This window comes from Gossypium hirsutum, chromosome A10 (genome assembly GCF_007990345.1).
Source record: "Gossypium hirsutum isolate 1008001.06 chromosome A10, Gossypium_hirsutum_v2.1, whole genome shotgun sequence".
Lineage (NCBI taxonomy): Eukaryota > Viridiplantae > Streptophyta > Magnoliopsida > Malvales > Malvaceae > Gossypium > Gossypium hirsutum.
In genome coordinates, this window is record NC_053433.1 from 5,675,853 (window position 1) to 5,697,501 (window position 21,649).

The 21,649-nt window shown below is 33.2% G+C and overlaps 1 protein-coding gene across 2 annotated transcripts; it reads right to left on the reverse strand.

Annotated features, from left to right (window-relative positions):
* Positions 1–244: 244 nt before the first annotated feature.
* Positions 245–7,769, reverse strand: LOC107897438 (uncharacterized). Of its 2 annotated transcripts, none has more exons than XM_016822892.2 (9): positions 7,474–7,769; positions 6,695–6,857; positions 5,632–5,806; positions 4,677–4,735; positions 2,450–3,268; positions 1,896–2,033; positions 1,498–1,773; positions 1,321–1,377; positions 245–638 (listed from the first exon to the last, which is right to left on the reverse strand). In XM_016822892.2, exons 2-9 carry the CDS (start codon positions 6,821–6,823, stop codon positions 471–473), a joined length of 1,821 nt encoding a protein of 606 aa, XP_016678381.1. In that variant the 5' UTR covers positions 6,824–6,857; positions 7,474–7,769; the 3' UTR covers positions 245–470. The 2 variants fall into 2 exon arrangements, with proteins under 2 accessions (XP_016678381.1, XP_016678380.1); XM_016822891.2 differs by having other exon boundaries at positions 1,878–2,033.
* Between the last annotated feature and the right edge of the window lie 13,880 nt (positions 7,770–21,649).

Here is a 21,649-nt window from a genome sequence, read left to right on the forward strand (position 1 = left end):
CATCTATTGTTTATGCTTCTGTATTTCTATCAAGGAAATAAAACACAAAATAGAACCCCCAAAAATGTGAATCTGAATTTTCAAAACAAAACAATCATAATCTTGGGTTTGGAAGTTAAAATTTTAGGGTAGCAAGGATCGAGAGTTGAAGCGAGTAATCGTAAACCTGCAAAGCATTGAAATTTCAAATTCAATCATTACCACAGCATTTGGAAACGGGAAGACTGACAATCTGCACTGCAAGTTAACTCGCAAGTCCCAAGTTTGTATTTGAAAGGCCATTCCTGGTTCAAACAAGGAAGAAATATCCTAGTTAGCGCAGCTTATGTTAAACAAACTTCTCTCATCTGCCCATCCGGTCCAAACCATTCAACACTTTTTTTCCCTCTCCCTTCTAGACAGTACAGTCAATTAGACTATTATTTCTAGTTTAGACACAACTAATATCTATTATTATATTATTTACAATGTTACAAGTATCCGGGTCTTGTTTCATTTACACTTCGGCCACCACATGCCGACAGCTTCCCCGTGCTCAGATTTGGCAATGAAGCCTGTGCCTGCATCTCGGCAAGCTCTCTCACGCGTAACAAAATTGGTGCGGGAATCGGCATCGAAGGATGCTTCCGTGAATTTGCCTACATTCCCAACCACAAGGAAACCATACATTATTGAAAAGAATTGGACTTATCGTGTTAGGTCTTTCAAGGAGAACCTCTTCCACAAGGAAAAAATGAAGCAAGTAGAAATGCTGCTATTCAGGTATTCAGGTATTTCTGTACGCAGGATTAGGGGTGAGCAATTTGAAAAACTCAATAAAAATTTTAAATTTTAAATTAAATAGTTCGAGTTATTTGAGTTAATCAAGTTATTCGGATCAACTCGAAAAAAAAATTAAGTTTTTTGATTTAACCCGAATATGAATTACATAATTCGAGTTATCCGAAAATCCGAATAAGAAAAGACAAAACTACTTGATTTTAATAAATGTTTACTTTTTTAAAAGTTAAAATTCAAAATAATTAAGTTAAAAGCAAAACTACGTTTTGATAAATGTTTACCCATCTAAACGCAACATTAAGAATAAATAATAGGATTCGTTAACTCAACTCAATTTGACTCAAAAAAATTTTTGACTCGACTCGATTCGATTCGATTCGAAAAAAAATTCAAATTGAATTTGATTGCTAAAATAGGATTTGTCAACTCAACTAACTCGAAAAAATTTTACACGATTCGATTTGACTCGATCGAATACTCACCCTTACGCAGGATACAATTGAGAGAATTAAATTAGAAAAAGGAAATGATATCCCTCACCCCTTTGTCCGTAGGTGTCTGGGCAAAGCTAGCTTTCAGCAGATTCCGCCATTTGTCCTGCATAATAACATTTATTGGAAAATTTATTTTTCCCAGCCATAACAAATTCTTATGTTCAACCAAATGGCAAATTATTTTTTTCACCATTTGTTACTGACAGGAAACTCTTATGCGTACCTTGAGATCAACAGAAGTTCTATACGAATAGGATGCAAAGGCAAGCCTTTTAATCTTAGACCATCGGCCAGCTCCATACTTGGACACACCCTCAACTAGCTTCATAACCTCAGAGAGAGTCCAAGCTCGATGATGTTTCCTTCTAATTCCACCTTTTGCTGTTGGCACTGTAACAACATTATCATCTGAAGTATCTCCAGATGGATCTACATATTTTAATCCCATATTCTGCCCCATATCAGTTGGTGTCGTCTCTTTCTTTGATTCAGCTACAAACTGAAAGTAAAAACAAAATGTTGAACAAGCAAATAGAGTTCAGTTTCAATCAACTAAAAGAAAGTGCAAGGTAAAACATGGCTCATATCATAGACAACATTTACTTTACATTTACTTTTCACCTGTTCCGGAGCTTGCTCAGGAGTAGATTTGGCTTCCAAAACTTTGTTCATACTCCCATTGTCCATTTGAGAGCCATGTACGTCAAAACCCTTCTTTATAAGCGTAGCTGTCATGCCCATGCCACTGGGATGAAATTTCTGTATAAGTCAATTCAGGTCGCATTAATACCATAACATCTAAATCTACAAGGCACCAGTAACACAGGTGATAGACTTATAGTCCCACTAAAGCATGAAGTGAACACCCTTCCAGTAAAAGACGTGTCAAAGCAAGAAATAACAACACATTCAATTCACAGGTGATATTGATTTCCAGAATTTCAGAATTTATTATCTATTAAGTTGAAAATGCTCAGGTCAGAAATAATACTGATGAATGAAGTAATAAACCAACTAGAGACGCAAGACAAATGCAATCTTTTGCAGAAGAATATGAAAGCTAGCAAGGTATCTGAATGTTCTTTCCAAAAGCAAATATCAAACTGAGAGACCTAGATATTTAAAGCCAAAATCATATGCTGAGGTAGATAACCAGTATTATCTTTTTCACATACCAAAAGTGCTGTGACATTCTTCCTTGGTCGGCTTCTTCGAATCCGATAAACACATGGAACTTGAATCCCAAATCCTCCAAGGGAATCCAACCTTGTGATAACAGTTCTCCCTTCCAAGGACACATTTCTAGCAGGCCTAGCATGAGCTTTTGAAGGCAGGGGTCTAAACCCAATGTTTTTAGTTGAAGCAATTGACCTGCCACTGTACTCTTTGGACTCTGCTTCAGAAAGTTCTTCAATATACCGCTTTGTTGGCTTCCGAACTCTCTTTGCAGCTCTCTGATCTGCAGCAAGATCTTCACTTGCAAAATTGTTTTCCACAACATTATTTCCCAGTCTCACCTCCGAAGTAGTTTGATGTTCATCAATTTGACTGCTAAGGTTATTGAGCAAGTCCTCATTGTATTCAACTGCAACTGCCAGGTGTTCTTTTCCAGCACCAAGATTCACATTGTTAAAACCATCTTCATTATCCTTTTTCACCAATTTGTTGTCTTTAATTACAAAAGTTGTAGTAGAAACATCACAGGAATTGGTCAATCCCATAGCAATCCTCCTTTTAAGCCACAGCTTGTCCTTAACAGTAGTGTCTCGCCCAAATGTTGCCTTAAAAACCTCATGAAGTTCTTTAATTGATAAATTATCCAAGCATATTTCGCCCTTCAACTTGGAAAAATCAGGTTTTGAACTAATACAACCTGTAGAAGTTGATGATCCACCTTCTAGCGGCCCATCTAGAGGCTTTAAGCACACCCCAACTCTCCTAGATTGAGTAACATGATCATCACTCGAGCTTTTAGCACCAGAAGGAACAGTTTCCTGCAAAGGAATTTGAGATTGGAGCTTCTCATCAATACTGGGCAATTTATTATGCTGTTCAGAACAGTGGCTGTCTACATTCACATAAGCAGAAGAATTATCAGGAGGTAGACATGCTAAGCAGTGCCTGCTTGGTAAGGTGCAAAGAAAATTGAAAACATGAAGAATTGGAGGATGGGAAAAGTAGACAGAAAATATATGTTTTCTTCCCATTGGTATAATTGGTAGGAAATCTGGAAGAATTGAAAGAAAAAAAAATTATTTCAATTCATTGCTTGGTAGAGTTGAAAATGAGAGAAAAAAAAATTCTAAAAAATGCTTAATCTAGTAAATATGCACACTTAACTTACATCTCTCTCATATTCTCTCAGCTTATCATTCCAATTTGGAATGATTTGTTTTTATGCATTATAATGGAAAATAGTACCTTTATTCTTTTGTACCACTCAAATTTTTATTGTCTTTCCACTTTTCCACCCCTTTTTCATCCTTTCACTTTTCTACTCAACCACAAGCGCACTTAATGTTTGGCTTTGCGCAAACCTTCTTCAATGCGCCATACAATATGATACGGCCAAGGAGGATTCAAGATTATTAATAGTTCAATTAATGCTAAAACAACTCACTTCAAATCAACCACATGCTTGAACATGTACAAGTAGGGGGGGTAACATTGAAAGATCAAATACAGTGAGAAAAAAGAAAGAACCTAAAAACTATAGTATAAAATAGTATATATCAACAATCCACTCAACCCCCCCCCCCAAAAAAAAAAAGGGAAAGAAAGAAGATAACACTGTTCTCTAAGTAAGGACTGTTAACCCCTTCTTATTAGCTAGCATGTAGTTGATGAAATTATTACCCGTTTTAAATATTGAAAAAGATACTCATGTAGACAAGAGTACATAAAAAAAAAATCTTTATCCCCTATGTCAGATTATTTGAATTAAAAATTACAAAGAAAAAACTAGAAGTAGCTTTCATTTCTTCTTCTTAAAAAAAGGGAGGAGAGAGAATAAGTCATGAGAATGATAAGAACAAAAAAGAATGTACGGATGTACAATGTTCAAGGCTGAGTAGCTGTTAGAATATGTAGCAGTTTAACAGCTAGACAATTGTTCTCACAAGACAGAAGTTCTTCGAATTCCAAGGAGATAGTTTCCCCTAAAATTGGAGTATAAATGCCAAAAATTAAGGATTAAGGCCCTCCTAAAGCATCAAAATCCATTAGTAGATTATAACATATTCTCCCGGCTCAAAGTAAAAAATAAAGCTTTGACAAAGTGATCTTCAAGAGAAAAAACAGAGATTAAGCACTAAGCAACGTTTACATGCAAATATGATAAGCATCTCCATTAATCCATTTAAAGAGGGTTAAGAATCCAAGCACAGAAAAAATTGGGAATACCTCAAGGTATGCACTTAACTTTTCGGTATCAGCTTCTGTGTTCTCAGATTGTGACAAACCTGGCAAATATTAATCATTCAGAAGATTAAAATATCTAAGATTATCACAACAAAATTGAAGACGCACCATGGAGGCCCTTGTACTACAAGTCAAATTGCTTTTGGCCCCCTCTACTCAAAAAATGGGAAAATCAGTCCTTGCACGTTAGATCAAAAAGCCAACTAGTCCTTCAGCTAAGAATTTCTCCACTTTTTTTGTTAAAAACTGGTCTCTCTATGCCAACATGAGGTACACATGGCACGCCACATGTAACTATTTGGTTGTTTCTTCAGCCACACCAGTTTTTAACAATAGAAATGAATGAAATTTTTAATAGAAAGGGTTAGTTAGCTTTTTTATCTAACGTACAGGAACTAATTTGTCCAGTTTCTTAGTAAAGGAAGCAAAATGCAATCTGACTCCTAGTACAGGGGCCTCTATGGTGCTTTTACCCAACAAAATTACATGCAAATGTTAATCCTGAGAGCATAAAAGCTGACACAGCACGACTGGAAGTAATGTCAGCAATAAACAATTTGAAGAAAGCTACCCACTGCGACTTCAAATTCAAAGCTAGAATTTCAAGTTAGCCTTTTCTTATACTGCATTGCTTGTATTTTCATTCTTGAATGATGGTTTTAAGAATCTACTTCTCAGTACTGGTTTAGCCAATTCCATGGGCTTTGCTACATCCAGGGAGATTTCTCTTGTACAAGTCTATACCTACTTGACATTTGGCATTTTTTAATCTAATCATTTATGTATATATAAGGGAAAGATGTAAGTTGCATGCTTAATAGAAATGAAAATTCTATGAAACAGAACAGAAATACACAAAACGCATGCAACAAGAAATCAGCCCACGCCATCAGTGCAGACTAAAATTGTTCATGATGTAGGGCTAAGGAAAGCATACATTCTGAGCTTTCTAGTTGAGGCATGCCGGAGGGTGACACTTCATTAGAATTGCACCCTAAAGCCTGCCCAGTGTCTGCTACAATATGGGTCTCACGCTTCTCATTTTCAAGCAAACCCTCAACCTCCATGAGTTCATCATCTGTCGCAGGCACTAATCTTCCATTCCCATCAACCTGTATGAAATAAATTTCAATTTCAGATTGCAAATAAGAATAAATCAAACCTGAAGGTAGGAACTTTTTTTTTTTTTTTGTTGATCATCACAACTCATGAACTATACTTTCAATAAAATAAAAACTTGAATATTTCAATACTTTAGCAGAACTCAAGAAACCTGTGTGTTTCTCGAGTAAAGCCTACTAGCTGTGCGATATTTTCAAAAACCAACAGAAGGGTTACAAGTGTTATTTTATTTTTCTAAATGAGATATATCCCTTTCATTCAGATATGTAAAAGCATCATTCCTTTTAATCTTTTATAATAGACTTGCTAACCAAGAACACTTCAAAAATAAGATTCAAGCTAATAGAATAACATAAAGTTAACTGACATTAATTAGCTTTAACTAAGAAAAAGCTCAAACATGGTATCTCCCTTTTAAAAACCTATTGTTCCAATACTGATTGTAAATATCGTATTGCCTCCCAACTAATATTTTGACATGACCACATCATGTCATCAAAACCCAACCTGCACTCAAGACCAGACTGACCTTCCCATTTTGTTTTCTAAATGAATAGATGGTAGTTACTCACCAAATTCATTTGCCTTTCACAAACCAGTAACTAGCTAATTTGGCCCCAAAAATTGCTGATATATAAAGGACCAATAATCAATGACTGGTAGTGTAGAAAACACAATACAACACTTCTAATATATTTTATTTGACACAATCAAATAACTTTCTTATTGATTTTTTACATTAATGTAACTCAGATATCAAACTAAAGCAAATCCAAGTCAACATTCTTGGTTCTTGCATGCCTACACGGGAAAATGGGAAGAAGGCACAAGTTATTTGTATATCAGTGGGGGGGGGGAAGATTAGCTGAAAGAGGTACCCGGACGAGCTTGTAAACAACTGGATCAGTAACATTCTTTGGTGAAGATAAAACAAAGTTACTTGTCTCAAGGCCAGTCTCTTCAAATTTCCCTTCATCACTCCCCTCAACTTCAACCACTTTTTCCATGGAAAATCCAAGACATGCAGCTTAAAAACAAAAACTGGAAACCAAAACCAAAACCAAAAAAAAGGCCAAATGAATAGATTCATCAATTTTCATTGATATTTCAAAATGAAATTTTCATTTATGGACGGAAGAAAAAAAAACACAGCAAACAGAAGTCAAATCTTGCACTTGCAATATGGATATAATTTATTAGGTCACTTGAACTTGCTCAACAGTCAAATAACCTGCTTTCTTGAATTGATTACCAAATTCACCGAAAACAGTCCAAATTTTAACACAGCGTACAATATAAATACTAATCCACACACAGACACAAAAATAAACCTATATTTCAAAGTAAACAAAAACGTGATAAAACAAGCTAATACATTAAAATTTCCACTTAAAAATATACAAAACAGCTCTTTTAATGTACCAAAATCCCCAATTCAATAAATTGAAACCCTAACTCTCAAATTCTAACAACCTAAAGTAAAATATGCACGTTCTCTATCTAATTATATTTCCATACAAATAAACAAGAAAAAAGAAAGAAAGAACACATAAAAACCTCACAGTTTTCTATAAATAATCAAATAAATTGCATTTTAACTACACATAAAGAGGAGGAAAAATTAAATTTTAAAGAAAAAAATTAAGGAGTTTGTCACCATAGGACTGTGATTGCTGACCGAGTTGACTCAGCCCCCCTCCAAACGACAAACAAGAAAAGGACTGAACGTGGCAAATTTGTAGCGAGTTAGATGCGTTACAACTGAGTTGATAAAGCGAGTTAACGAATGAAAGAGAGAAACTTCGAGAATAAGGTAAAGGATTTTTCTTTTTTAGTGAGAATTTTTTGCGTTTTTTTTTTTTTTCCTTTTCCTTTTAGCGAGCGCTTTGGGCGAGTGAATGCGAGTTTCCTTTTTGTCACGCTTTTTCAGTACGCTGAGTTTACTGTCATACAGTTCCGGATTTGAAATGTTCTTAATGTGTAATTTTATAAAATGGCGTAGAGTCCGGGATAATTTTTCGGGAAAGTCTTTTTGTCTTTTTGCGTACGGTTTACAGAATACTTTCTCTTAGGTTCGCTTTCTCTTTTTCTTTTCTATCCGGTCCGAACGAGATAAATTTAATTTTGAATTTTTGGATTGATTTAATTTAGTGAACTACAATTAATGTTATAATTTGCTAATAAGTTGTATTTTAGTCTATTTTGAAATGTTTCAAAATTATTCAAAAAAAAATTATTTAAATTATTAGGTTATTAAAATTATTGTTATATAAATTTTTCTATTCATCCTATCTACATAAATAAAAAGTTATTATTATCTTTCTCTTCTACAATTTAAATTTTTTTCATAAAAGAACTTTAAATGTCATAAATTTATGAATTAAAATTTAAATAATTTTCTTCTTTGATCTCCAACACTAATCATTAGGTCAACTTAAATTTAAGGTATATTATTTCACTCATCGATATGTATTAACCTACTATACCAGATATTGAATTGTCAATTGAAGCTCTCTAACCAATTTAAAAAAAAAACTTAACGATCTAGTTATTTAAATAAAAACTTTCAAATATGTCAATAACTTAAATGAAAACTTTTGAGTAATTTAGTGATCATTTTATAACTTTTTAAAGTTCAATGACTAAACTGTAAATTTATAGTAGCTGTAAGTATAATTTACCCAATTAATTTTAGGTTGAAATCAGTTTTGGGTTGAAGTTATTTTTACTTTAATCATTTTCGATTCTAAGTCATTAAGAATTGGTACTCAAATTTTTAGATTCTTTGGATTATATATATATATGTAACGACTCAATTTCTTTGGATTATACAATGAGTTAGCCTAAATTGCTTTGGTAATGTAATATGATATCACACATTTAGATCTAGCAATTGAGTCAAATGTTACAATATTATTTAAAATCAATAATTGAATTATGTAAATACTCCATTTTAGATTCAAGTGAATCAAGTTTCTTATTTAAGGTTCATTTGGAAGGACAGTGAGATTAAAAATAATAATAGCGACGAGATTAAATATTATAGCAATAAAGTTAAAACTTGTGATGGAACATATATATTTGGATGCAAATGTAGTAGTAGCAATGAGGTTAATAGTAGTAAAAATATAAAATGACCTTTAAAGATATCAAATTAAAAATTTTAGGGTAAATTACTTAATTAATCACCTAATTTTTTAAACGTTTTCATTTTAATAACTTAAATAAAAATATTTACAATTTAATCACTACCATTACAATAATTAAACATTTTAATCACTCAATTATTAACTTGGTAATAATTTTGAATGCAACGTTCCACATCATGTCCACAAAAGCAATAATTTTACAAGTAAAAATTTCGGTTGAAATATAATGAAAAACTAGTGGCTTTGGGTTTTTAACCCTAAACCAATGAAACCAAAGAGTGACTATTACTTTGGATAGTCAATCGAAAGAAAATAATTTAGAGTACCTAATCTTATTACCACTATTGTTTTTACTCTAATCGCAGTTAAATGTACAATTCATTTAAACTTATCCTTAATTTAGAAAAATCAGAGAGTCCAAATTAAAGATGTTACCAGCTAGAATCTCCCTCAAAACTCCATTAATTTTCAAAATATAAGCAACTGTATATTTTATCATTTTATTAAAATTCTAAATATAAATAACTTAATATATTTTAACAGTCTACTGTATTATAAATTTGGAAAACTAAAGTTTTGGAATCTAAACTCAATCCATATTTTAAATAAATATTTTTTATTCAAAATTTATTTTTTTAAGAATAATGTTTTTTCCCCATCCTTTTAATATCGGATTTTAAACAAATCTTTCAACTTCGAGTGAATAATCAGATTTTAAACAAATGTAACCATAAATTGAAAAAAAAATTGGCCAAAAATCATAAATTGAGAATTAATTTCAAAATAAAATAACAAATATCAATCAAGATAAAAGTGGAATAAAAAATATCATTTAATCAAAATGTTGATGTACAGTACAGCTAGCCCATTCAAGAGATGTCCATCCCTCAAATCAGTCAAGCTCCAAAAAGTTTGTTCGGGCTTAAAAGCCCATATTCTTTTCAATAAAATCTAAAATTCTGCTATTTCTTTTAATATGCATTACCTTACCATTTTAGTTTATATATTTTAATTTAATATTTTTTGTTTTTATATTTTTAAAATTTTAAAACTTAAGTCATGATTAAAATCTAGTTGCTTGATATTAAATTTCGTTGTTTCCATACTTTTTTTATGCGAAAAAGATATTATTATTTTGAATAATTTTATTATAAGTTATGATTATATCTGTTTATTTTTACATAATATTTAGAATTATCCATATCTCTTCTCCAACTCGTAAATAGGAGGATAATGTGCTTTAACGCACTTGAACTCACATCATTCTACATTGACAACAATACCCATATTTTAAAATATACAATGTCATGTCAACTTACTACTTTTGCATAATATTTACAAAAAGGCCACATTATTTTATTTAATGGATTTAAAAGGTTTTCATACGAATTAGGATTAAAATTTCAAAATTAAAAAAATATAAAGATGATCAAAGTGAAAAATAGAGACTAAATCCGTAATTTATAAGACTAATAGTAGAATTTGGCCTAATGATTTTATTGTTATTGTTTAGTTCAAGACTAAAATTTTAAAATTCAAAAAGTATAGGGACTAAAATTATTAATTATTTAATTAAAAGTACATAATTAAAATTGACCAAATTAGAATATAAGGATTAAATCCACAATTTACCGTACAGGACTAATAGCAAAAGTTAATATTGATAAAATAATAAATATTTAAAAAGGATTTTATAGTAAATTTAATATATTATAATTATATTTAAATATTTAAATATTTAATTCCAAAATTCGGAGTTCGATATTTGATTTCAGTTTGATCAAACATCTATTTTTAAACTTGAGCTCAAGCTCGATCAAATTCGTCTATCAATTTTCGTACTCAAGTACTTGATTCAATAATTAAGACTTGGGTTAATAATAGGCGTAATGCCAAAAATAGCCCCTAATGTTTGATTGTTTGGTCACTTTGGCCATTTATCTTCTTCTTTTTTTGGAGCACTTTAACCCCTAACATTTATTTTTTTTTTTGTCAAATTGGTCTATTTTTAACAGACATGTTGATGTGGTTGTTAAATGTTTAACAGCACTGATGTGGAAATTTTATTTTATTCCACCTCGGCGCCGACGTATTCCACATGTAATTAAAATAAAAAATAATTCAAAAAAACTTTTATTCATTAAAAAAACAATTAAAAACATCAAACGTAAAACACGCAAAAACTGAATCGTTTTAGAAATGAGAAGGCCGATCCTAAAAAAATAAACACTTGAATCAGAAAATCTAAAAAAAGAGAGAGCGAATATTGAACCCTAACTCGAGAAAGTAAAAAAGTTGTGCAAAAGAAGATTACCCAAAGCCTGTTGCAGAATTGCATTTTAATTTTCGATGATATTTATGTAGGCTTTCTATTTTGGGTATGTTTCTGAAAGTTTTTACATTGAAAACATTATATATGTTATTTCAATTTTAGTTTAGGGTTTTAGAGTGGGTGGTCTTGTATAGCCAACCAAATTTTAAAATTTGGGCTATTTAGCCCTAATCCCTCTCATATTTTGTCCCTTATTCTAATAGCCCCTATTTCAATTAAAACTATTAATTTACACATTTGACCTCTAATTTAAAAACTATTCCAATTTAATCCCCAGTAATATTTACTTATTAACACGATGTTTTATTAAGTAATTAATTAATTAATTAATTTTAATTTTTTTTTTAATTTCTACTACACTAATCTCGATATCTCACTTGAGCCCACGATTTAAATTACTCGATTCTACTAACCTGACTTTTAGGGTGTGGCAGTATATGTAACAAACTAATGTAGTATACAATTATTGCTATAGGCAACGATGTGGGTTTAGGGTCATTTTTTTAGTTACTTTTGTTCATGGTGCCTACAATTACCCATACAATGAACTATTTTGTACATGACATACGATTGTCAAATATCCAATATTTTAGTGCATGTAACATTCTCTTATATCTTCAATTGCTCACTTTCTTTATATTTCCCTCAAATTAGCTACAAATACCAATTCGAATGTGGGCAATTTATGTCAACAACAAAGTTTGAAGGTACTAGATATACAAAACACAAGAACATGACACCATGCTTTTCAAATTATAACATTCTACATAATGTGAAACATAAGATAAATAATACATTGCAAATAAACATTTTCTTTCAAAACTCTGTCTCTTTCTTGATTGATTTACTCTTTTGCTTCAAGCTCATAATCTTTATTTTTGATTTAATGTGATCCACCACATCATCTTTGACTTATTTATAATTGTTCTCCTTACCTGTAACGACCCGATAATCGTGGGTGTTGGAAAATGCATTTCTAAGATTTCGTTTTCGTAAATCAGATTTAAAAATATTTACGAAGCTAGTTCTGTAGTCAATTTTTTTCAAATTAAACTCGAATAACTTGTAATCATTAATGTCTCATTTACACCCCTTATTCCAATAATAGTTTTCCACTTTAGTAGTGCTTTACTGCTTCCTTTTACAACGTTTGAAAGAAAACCTAGACGAAATTTATTAAAAAAAATGAAAAAGAAAAAAAGAACCCCATTTTTGCTTGTTTTACAGCACTTAATTTTTGTATACTCATACGCTTTAGAATTGTGCCCCATGCATGGCAGACAATTCTACGAAATTAGCTGAGAAAGATGAATGATTACTGATGCCTGATAGCTTAAGGAATGAATTCCCCCACACCATAATTACAGCATCAATGCTGCTGCCATTCTATTGCAACACTATTGTAGGAGGAACACAACTTCTCTTCACTTTTTTAATAGATACAAGTGCCTAATGTCACGGGGCTAGACCTTTCGTCTCGCAATCCGTGCGGCCTTAGGTGATCCGTTCGTCCAAACTCGCCCAAGTCAGCCTTAGTCCCAAAAGAAAGGATTCTTTTAGAACTCCTCCAAGGCACCAATTTATATAGCGGAAGCGATTGTGCCAAAACAAGCCACAAGAGAACAACATAAAGCTAAAGAAAGAAAGCACACAAAGTGTTTGAGTAAATGCTCAAGAATTCTATTACTCTTAAGAATTCAAGTTACAATGGATGATTTACAAATGAGGGGGAGGCTCTCTATTTATAGTTGAGCTCTCCCAAAACCGACGGTCAAGATACATGTACATCGACGGATGAGATTCACTATATCCCTTGATTTTAGGGATTTACAAGATTTACCATATCAAATCTAATCTAATCTTACAAGATATGATTCTATTCTATCTTCTAAGATTAGTTACCAAAATTGCCTAAGTTGCCATGTCTTCATCATTGGGCCAACCAGGCTTCAATCTGATAGGCTTCTTTAGTAGCTCTTTGAATCGGGCCAGTTCTTGTGGGTTGAATGTCCCCTATCTAATCGATAGACCTCCATGGGGCGCTTCTTGCGGCATGGTCACGGGCTTTGCACTTTGGCCCGTGACATTCTCCCCCACCCAATCTCGCAACGCCCTCGTTGCGTTTTCTGGATGACACTGACTTGATTCACTGTGAAACTCTTTCGTTGCCTCGGCTTCTTCCTGACTCGTCTTGCGATCAGGTTGTCCCTTCCTTCAGAACTTATGCCTCGACTTCCGTCGCCTCTTATCTTGAACTGTTCCACTCGTTGGTACATTCTGTTGGCAAGTAGTCTCCACTTTAACTTTCCCCAATTTTGACTTGTTTCTGTTGGAATCCCCTCGATTCTCATACCTCGGCTTCGTACCGCCCACAGTTCCTGGCCTCCTCGCTTATGAACTTTGAAAGGGCCCCTACGACCTTGCCAAGCCAACAAGTCAGAATTCAAAACACTATCAGAGTGTTTGCAATGTACCTTACTCGTAGCATTTACTCGTCTCGACTGTCCTTGCATCGCTCCTTTTCCCTTGAAGCCCGATGCACAACCCACCTTTCCCAAAGGTGTCAGCTCCACAGTCGATCCCGTAGGCTTCATATCGGTCCCTTGCGCCACTAACACTTCCGAAGAGGCTTTCGTAGCATTCCGTTTTGCCGATTTAATGTTTCTCCCATACGAAACTTCTTCGACTAGTTGGATTGACGATAACACCTTAGTCCCAACTTTCACATCCCGATGCACCGGCACAATACTCTTTGTTGATGGACCGGTGGCAATATGGATTTGATCGGCCCCTAGTTGCAGAGTTGCCTGAATCCTGACAATGAAGTTTAAGCCAAGCACAAAATCGTAATCATCTAATTGGATTACCTCGAATTCTTCCTTGCTCTTCCATTCACCGATTTGTAGTTCCACATCACGAACTACTCCCACAGTTGGGGCTTTCTCAGAAGTTGCTACCTTGATCTTCTTATTCGATTTCCTAATCGACAGACCAAGCTTCTTCGCAGCTTTTTCCGACATGAACAAGTCTGATGCTCCCGTATCAATAAGAGCACTCCGCTTCTGACCCGCAATGTTGATGTCTACAAACATCAACCCATTTTCATTCCTCTTCCCAGGAATGAGCACCATCGAATTGACTTTCGATGTGTTTCCCTCGGTAGGCTTCGCCTCCTCCTTCGGCTCATCCTTCTTTGCCGAAACCATCACTTTATTTGGACATTTACGCGCCATGTGTGGTCCTTGACAAAGGAAGCATTTCATCTTCTTCCTCTTGTCCCTTGGGTTGTCTAATCCCCGCTTCGCATCTCGTGGTTTCCCGTTGCCACTTGTGCTATCAGTACTGTTGCCCCCATCACTATGTCCCTTTTCATCTTCTTCATGGTTTCTCTCACCATTGCCCCTTCCATTGGGCTTAGATGCCTCAAGCTTGTCTCCCGCCAGATCAAGCTCAACAAAGGACTCTGCTTCAGCCATGGCTACAGTAAGTTCGGTGATTCCTTGCCTTCGCAACTCCTGCTTTGCCCACAGCTTTAACCCATCCTCGAACCAATAGAATGCTTCTTTCTCGCTCAAGTCGGATATTTGAAGCATCAACTCGCTAAATGCCTGCACATACTCCCGAACAGTGTCTTGTTGCGTGAGACGACGTAACTTAGCCCGAGCCTCATTCTCGGCATATTGAGGGTAAAACTGCTTTTTCAACTCTCCTTGAAACTCCTCCCAAGTTCCAATAGCCGTTCCTCCACGTTTCTCATCCGTGGACATACGTCGCCACCACAAGAGAGCAGCATCAGAAAAGTAAATTGAAGCAGTGTTTACCTTAATGCCATCATCCTCGATGCCCATCGCTCGGAAGTATTGCTCCATTTCCCACAAGAAGTTGTCCACATCCCTCGCGGATCGTGCACCCTTAAACTTCTCCGGTTTGGGAACATCCATTGCATGTTGCTTCGGCTTTGAAGACAACATCCCATTACTCAAAGCGGCTTTGTAAATCGCGAGCTCCCCTTTGAGCTCCTCCATTTCTTTCTGCATGGCTAGCACCATATCCTCGAGAGCTTCATCCCTCTCTGCCAGCTTTACCTCAGTAGACTCGAGTAATTCCGTTATCTTTTCCCTATTTGCACCGAGAGAATCCAACACAAAATCTCTGAGTTGCTCCTCCATTGAGTCTAACCCATCTGTGCGTCCCTCGACCAATTCAAGCGTCTCTTTCACGTTCCCTACGGATTCCTCGAGATTCACCACTCGATTTTCCAAAGATGTCAGCATTTCCCTCGAGCGACTGGATTTTCTAGCCCTCCCACAGGTCTCCATTGGCTCACTCTGACCAACGACTTCTTTCGACATCCCAACAGTGCCTTCGAACCACTCGAATAACTTGGTTCAAAACTTGGCTCTGATACCACTTATCACGGGGCTAGACCTTTCGTCTCGCAATCCGTGCGGCCTTAGGCGATCCGTTCGTCCAAACTCGCCCAAGTCAGCCTTACTCCCAAAAGAAAGGATTCTTTTAGAACTCCTCCAAGGCACCAATTTATATAGCGGAAGCGATTGTGCCAAAAGAAGCCACAAGAGAACAACAGAAAGCTAAAGAAAGAAAGCACACAAAGTGTTTGAGTAAATGCTCAAGAATTCTATTACTCTTAAGAATTCAAGTTACAATGGATGATTTACAAATGAAGGGGAGGCTCTCTATTTATAGTTGAGCTCCCCCAAAACCGACGGTCAAGATACATGTACATCGACGGATGAGATTCACTATATCCCTTGATTTTAGGGATTTACAAGATTTACCATATCAAATCTAATCTAATCTTACAAGATATGATTCTATTCTATCTTCTAAGATTAGTTACCAAAATTGTCTAAGTTGCCATGTCTTCATCATTGGGCCAACCAGGCTTCAATCTGATAGGCTTCTTTAGTAGCTCTTTGAATCGGGCCAGTTCTTGTGGGCTGAATGTCCCCCATCTAATCGACAGACCTCCATGGGGCGCTTCTTGCGGCATGGTCATGGGCTTTGCACTTTGGCCCGTGACACTAAGACATTGTCCATTTCGAGTTCATTGGACCTCACGATTTGACTTGCAAAAGGCGCCTCACTGTCACAAGTTAAAGATGATGTGAACACTGAAATTGTGCATACTCTTTTCTAAGATCATACATCAAACATGCTAGTGCTCACCGGTTTGAAATCTGCAAAACTGGAACATAAGCATGTTTGCTGAATTCAGAGAGCAGGTGTAATTAACGGAGCAGGCAATAACTTTCGCCCCTTGCCTTACGATAATAAATTTAGTCTCTCTTAACTAATAGCAATTCAACTTAATCTCTTTCAGCCTCTTTTTTTAGTGAAAATTTTGATCGTTTTATCTTGGTCTTCCATCTTACAATTTTTTTATGCAATTTTTTTTAATCTCTTCCATCTTACACCGAGCTAAGACTCATCAGAAAAAAACCAACCTTTTTCACTATAATACATTCAGATAGGATACTGCATTTCTATACATGTGTATGTTGTGATGAATCACTTGAATATGATTATGTCTGCATCCAATATCTAATTAAAAATTTAATTCTTTCGATATCCATAATTGCTACAACTACACCTAATAGTCATTGGTGCCTGAAATATCTAGTTATTCTCGTTGAACTATTAAAAAGAAGTCTTTCTAGAATAAATGCTAGACTAGTTTGAGGCTTGTTATTCTAGGGGTTGTCAAAATTTGTTCTTTTTCTCCATCAACTGTGCCGCAACTTGGAATCAGCATCTTCCCTTCCAATATAACTTAAATTTCACTCTTATGTATAATGACTTATCACATTTAAGAATAATTTCGAATGTAATACGAAAAATGAAAATGGAAAAGAAAACAGAAACATATAGAATAATAAGATAGATGCAAAAGAGCAGGGACACAATCTTACATTCTTTATGGTGTGATTCCTCCATTGCCAGCCCCCAGCTATTTTTAAAGCTTCACTTCTAAAAAGCTTTTTTTTTTTTTGTTTCTATATTTCACTTTCGTTTTCTAAAGCCTTTTATATTCGCAAGTAATTTAATATTCCTCCTTTGTTCTGCTTTTGGCTCTTTTATTTATTTAAATTAATGTAAGTGAATCCTATGCTATGCAGAATCAAGCTTTCTTTTTTCCCATCATGCCAACAAAGTAGTCTAAATTCCTTAATTTTCAATCTATTGTTGTCTCGTAACGTGACTCACGCTGCTGGAATTGAAATTTGCTGTAGGCTATGATTAAATTGTGTTGAGAATAAGTGCCCCTACAGAGTAGCAGCCTGCTATGCTGCAAGGAACTTTTTCTTTAAAGAAAATTCGGGAAAAAAATCATAAAAAATTTAAAGACAATTAAAAATCTGAAAAAAGGAAATTATATTAACAAGAAACTGGGGAAATTTCTCCAAATGATATGAAAAAGAATATTTTTTTACAAAATTAAGTAGTTTTCCACAATAAAAAAAATAGCTTGATTGAGGTTCAAATCGAAATTGTGGGTGTCAATTTGAGCCTTAAATTCAATGTAAAAGTTAAAACGTTGATGAGTAAAATCAATGTCAGGGGGCCTCCTCCTAGACCTGTAAAGCTGATATCACCGGTTTTAAAACTCAAATTGGCACCCATAATTTTGATTTCGTCCTTCATTAAGTAAAATTTTTTATTAGTAAAAAACAAATCATTTTAATAAAAAGATGTTATTTGAATAATTTTTCGCAAGAAACCGAGGAGGAAAAAAGGACCAATTCCGTCGTTATTATTGCGTAATAATGCGATTGGACATCATAGGTTAGAAGGTTCAATTACTAAAATAGTAATTATAAAAGTAATTAATTTTTATTTTATTCTAAAAAAATAATTTTATAATTTGTTTTGTTGGTAGGGTGTAATTAGACCTTTAAGAAAAGTGAAAGCCAATCACGGTTAATTACATGACATAATTTTTCCAATTGCTCATCCCATAATAATTGAACCAAATAATTGGGATGCTCTTATGATCCTTATAACTCTTTTTCTTAATTGGGTTAGGAGTGGTGGAGTGAGATTATTAGGAATTTAACCCAATTTCGCATATCACAATACATATATTTTTTAAATTGGCATTTTTTACTTAAATTATCCAAGTCATTAAAACAAAATTTTTTACCACTCATTTTATAACACGTGATACTTTTAAATTAAAATAAATAATTTATTAAATTATAAAAAAATAAATTAAATTAAATTAATTTTTTTTGAATTTTTACACTCTCCTGCTAACCACTATTATTTTTCTCTATGCACTTTTTTTTTAATTATTAGACTTTTCTTTGCAATCATTTTACTTTTTTTCCTACTCAATTTTTTTTTAGTATTGAATTTCATGTTTTATATGTTTTTCTTTATAAATGTTCTCCCAACGTTAATTATTTTAAACAAAATATATAGAAAAGAACAGAAAAAATTATTTTTAAGAAAAATATACATAGCTTTTGAAATAGGGTGAGAAAGGAATTGAAATCGAGGTTTAAAAATGAAAAAGAAGCTTGTTAGAATGTAGACTTTGTTGTCGAAAACTAAGTTTAGATAATTTTTTATGGGTTTTTTGAATTTTTCGTCATCACAATTCTTGAGAAGTAATAACCAAAAGAGATGAATATATTTATAATTTTAAAAGGAAAAGCTTAAAGAAATAATATTTAATTTTTTTTTGGATTTTTTAGTTAAAATTTTAGCATGTGTCACAAAATAATTGACTAAGATATTTTTTTAAAAATGACTGAGGTAACTTAGGTAACAAAGTATCGTTTAGATATCACTTAGATATAAATTTAGGTGATGGAGTATAATTTAAATATCACTTATGATAAAATAAAATAAAAAAAGAGTTTAAGTACCAACTTAGAAAAAATGATATAATTTAAGTATCGTTTTTTTATTTAAGCCCAAAATTATCGTAGGTTAAAATATCCAAATCATAGTTATTTTTTAATAGGTAAGTATATTATTTGATATCTAAGTTTGATCTCAATATTCAAATTGGTACCTGAGTTTTTTTTTCCAAATTCGATACCTAAGTTTAGCTTCAATGTTTAATTTTGTACGTTAACTAAACGGTATCGTGCAACCCAATAAATATTTGACATATGTGCTATAATAAAAAAAAACAGTACTTAATTGAAAAAACTAACAAGTATCAACCTAATAAACTTAAATATCAAATAATATATTAATAAATTTTTAATTTAAAAGGGTAGAGTGTGGTTTTATTTTTATTTTATTTTTTCAGATTTTAGCCAAACCACCTGAACCGTTAATCACTGGCATGATGAGTCTGATAGTCATAGATGGTGCTAATCAGCCTAAAATTTTAAACATTATCATATATAATTATATAGTAATGTAGTTTCAGCTAGGTATTAATTTATTGTTGAAGATAAGCAAAAAGAAAGAAAAGCTTAATATATCTGTGATCCTCTAATCTAAAAACCCTTATTAAAATATGACCAAAAGCTGAAAGGCATCATTGTTATTGTTATTCCAATCCAGATGGAGAAAGTGCAAAGCAGGAAGAGTATATATTTATATATACATATATATTCTGTTCACATGTTTCAGTTTCAGACAGTGTTGTCTGATTTTGTCCAAGCTGTCAAAAACCATATTTTTTGGATGGTCAACACCCATATCTTATTTAACATATTTATAAAAAGCAATACATGCAATCTTGCTTTTATTCTATGAGCTTTTTAAATTTATGTTGAAATGGTGGAATATTTCCCAGATGCCCCCTAGAAAAAGGGTTTTGCACATTTGCCTTGTTTGATTGGCTTCAAAATAGATGGTAGGTCAAATAAAAAATCAACCATCTCTGATAAGTAGCAAATATCTAAAGAATAAACGTTTCTTCTAAGTCCTTAATATTTATTATTATTCTGGGTGCTAATTACGTCAACGAATCTGATGATTGCCTGATTGAAATTCTAATAAAAAGGCTGGTAAAATTATTATGAAGGTCCCTGTATTAGTACTTAGATTATATTTTATCTTCTCTATTTAAAAAATTAGTAAATTAATCTCTGTATATTAAATCACAAAGCAAATTGATCATTCTGTTAAAAAATTTATCAATTTCAGGTGTTAAATATGATCTTTGTATGTCAGAATGAGAAACACATGACACGTCTTTTAACAGTATAAATGAATGAAATTTTTAATAGAAAAGATTAATTTGCTTTTTAATCTGAAGTATAAAGATTAGTTTGCCAAATTTTTTGAGTAGAAGAGATAAAATATAATCCATCTCTTAATACGGGAAGCTTCATGATACATTTACCACAAAAGTCCTTAACTACAACTCATTCCTTTAATATTATCAATACAAGAGCTATCGAAATATCTATAGCCAATACGATACGTAATAAAAATGTTGTAAATTAAAAACAGAAAGTAGCTAAGTACAGCAAAATATTCACATGGGGTTCTCCACTCAAATCTAGAAAGTGAAGTGGCTTCTAAGAAATTAAACAAAAGTGAAGGGTCCACTCCACTAACAAAATGGTTTTGTTCTATCAACTGGCCTGTAATGATATAAAAAGCAAATGCAAAGCAAAAACACTACATAACCTTGAATCATTGGACCCTGCCTTTCTTTTAAACTACCTCGGGTAGAATCTTCTCTGTTATTATTACTATTAGCACTTGATTTCTCTTTCACCTCAAAAGAATGGATGCCTATGACTCCAAGTAACTTTCTTTGTTGATGCAAATCTTTTCAAACCCGGGTGGTATTTGGTTTACAAAGTCAAAGTCGAATCCATGATTAGTCGATACGGTCTCGTTTTCTCACTCAATGCCAATAACATAATAGCCAAAAGGCCAATTTATCCCACAAGCATCTTCAACTCAAAATGGCCTCACAGATCATTATGAGTTATAAAGAGATCATTACGAGTGATAAACATTCCATTGATGGAGGTTATTATACTAGAAGTAAGATTCTATTTTATTCTTTTTATTTAAAATATAAATAAATTAATTTTTATACTATAGATTAAAAAGTAAACTAATCATTTTTCTTAAAAATTTTATGCATTTTTATTGTTAAAAACTACTGTAATTGACAGAAGAACCAAACAATCTAGTGTATAAAGATTAGCTTTTTAAATAAAAAAATAAAATGTAATCTGATTCCTAATCCAATCTGTTGGGTTATTAAAACAGTATATACCAACCCTTCATTACAATCTACAAGGCACAGTGATATGAGGAATCTCTTTTGACAAAACATGGGGGAAAAAGAACAAAAAGTGGGGTTGTTGAAAGTTCCCATCAAAGGCAGGCAGATCAAAATA

Excerpts from the sequence above, each read along its gene's own strand:
- LOC107897438 (XM_016822891.2), bottom strand. The coding sequence starts at position 6,823 with ATGGAAAAAGTGGTTGAAGTTGAGGGGAGTGATGAAGGGAAATTTGAA. Across the intron at positions 4,736-5,631 it reads TCAACTAGAAAGCTCAGAAT|GTTTGTCACAATCTGAGAAC; the intron begins GTATGCTTTCCT and ends AATATTTGCCAG. Across the intron at positions 1,774-1,877 it reads AGGTGAAAAGTAAATGTAAA|TTTGTAGCTGAATCAAAGAA; the intron begins GTAAATGTTGTC and ends TTTTACTTTCAG.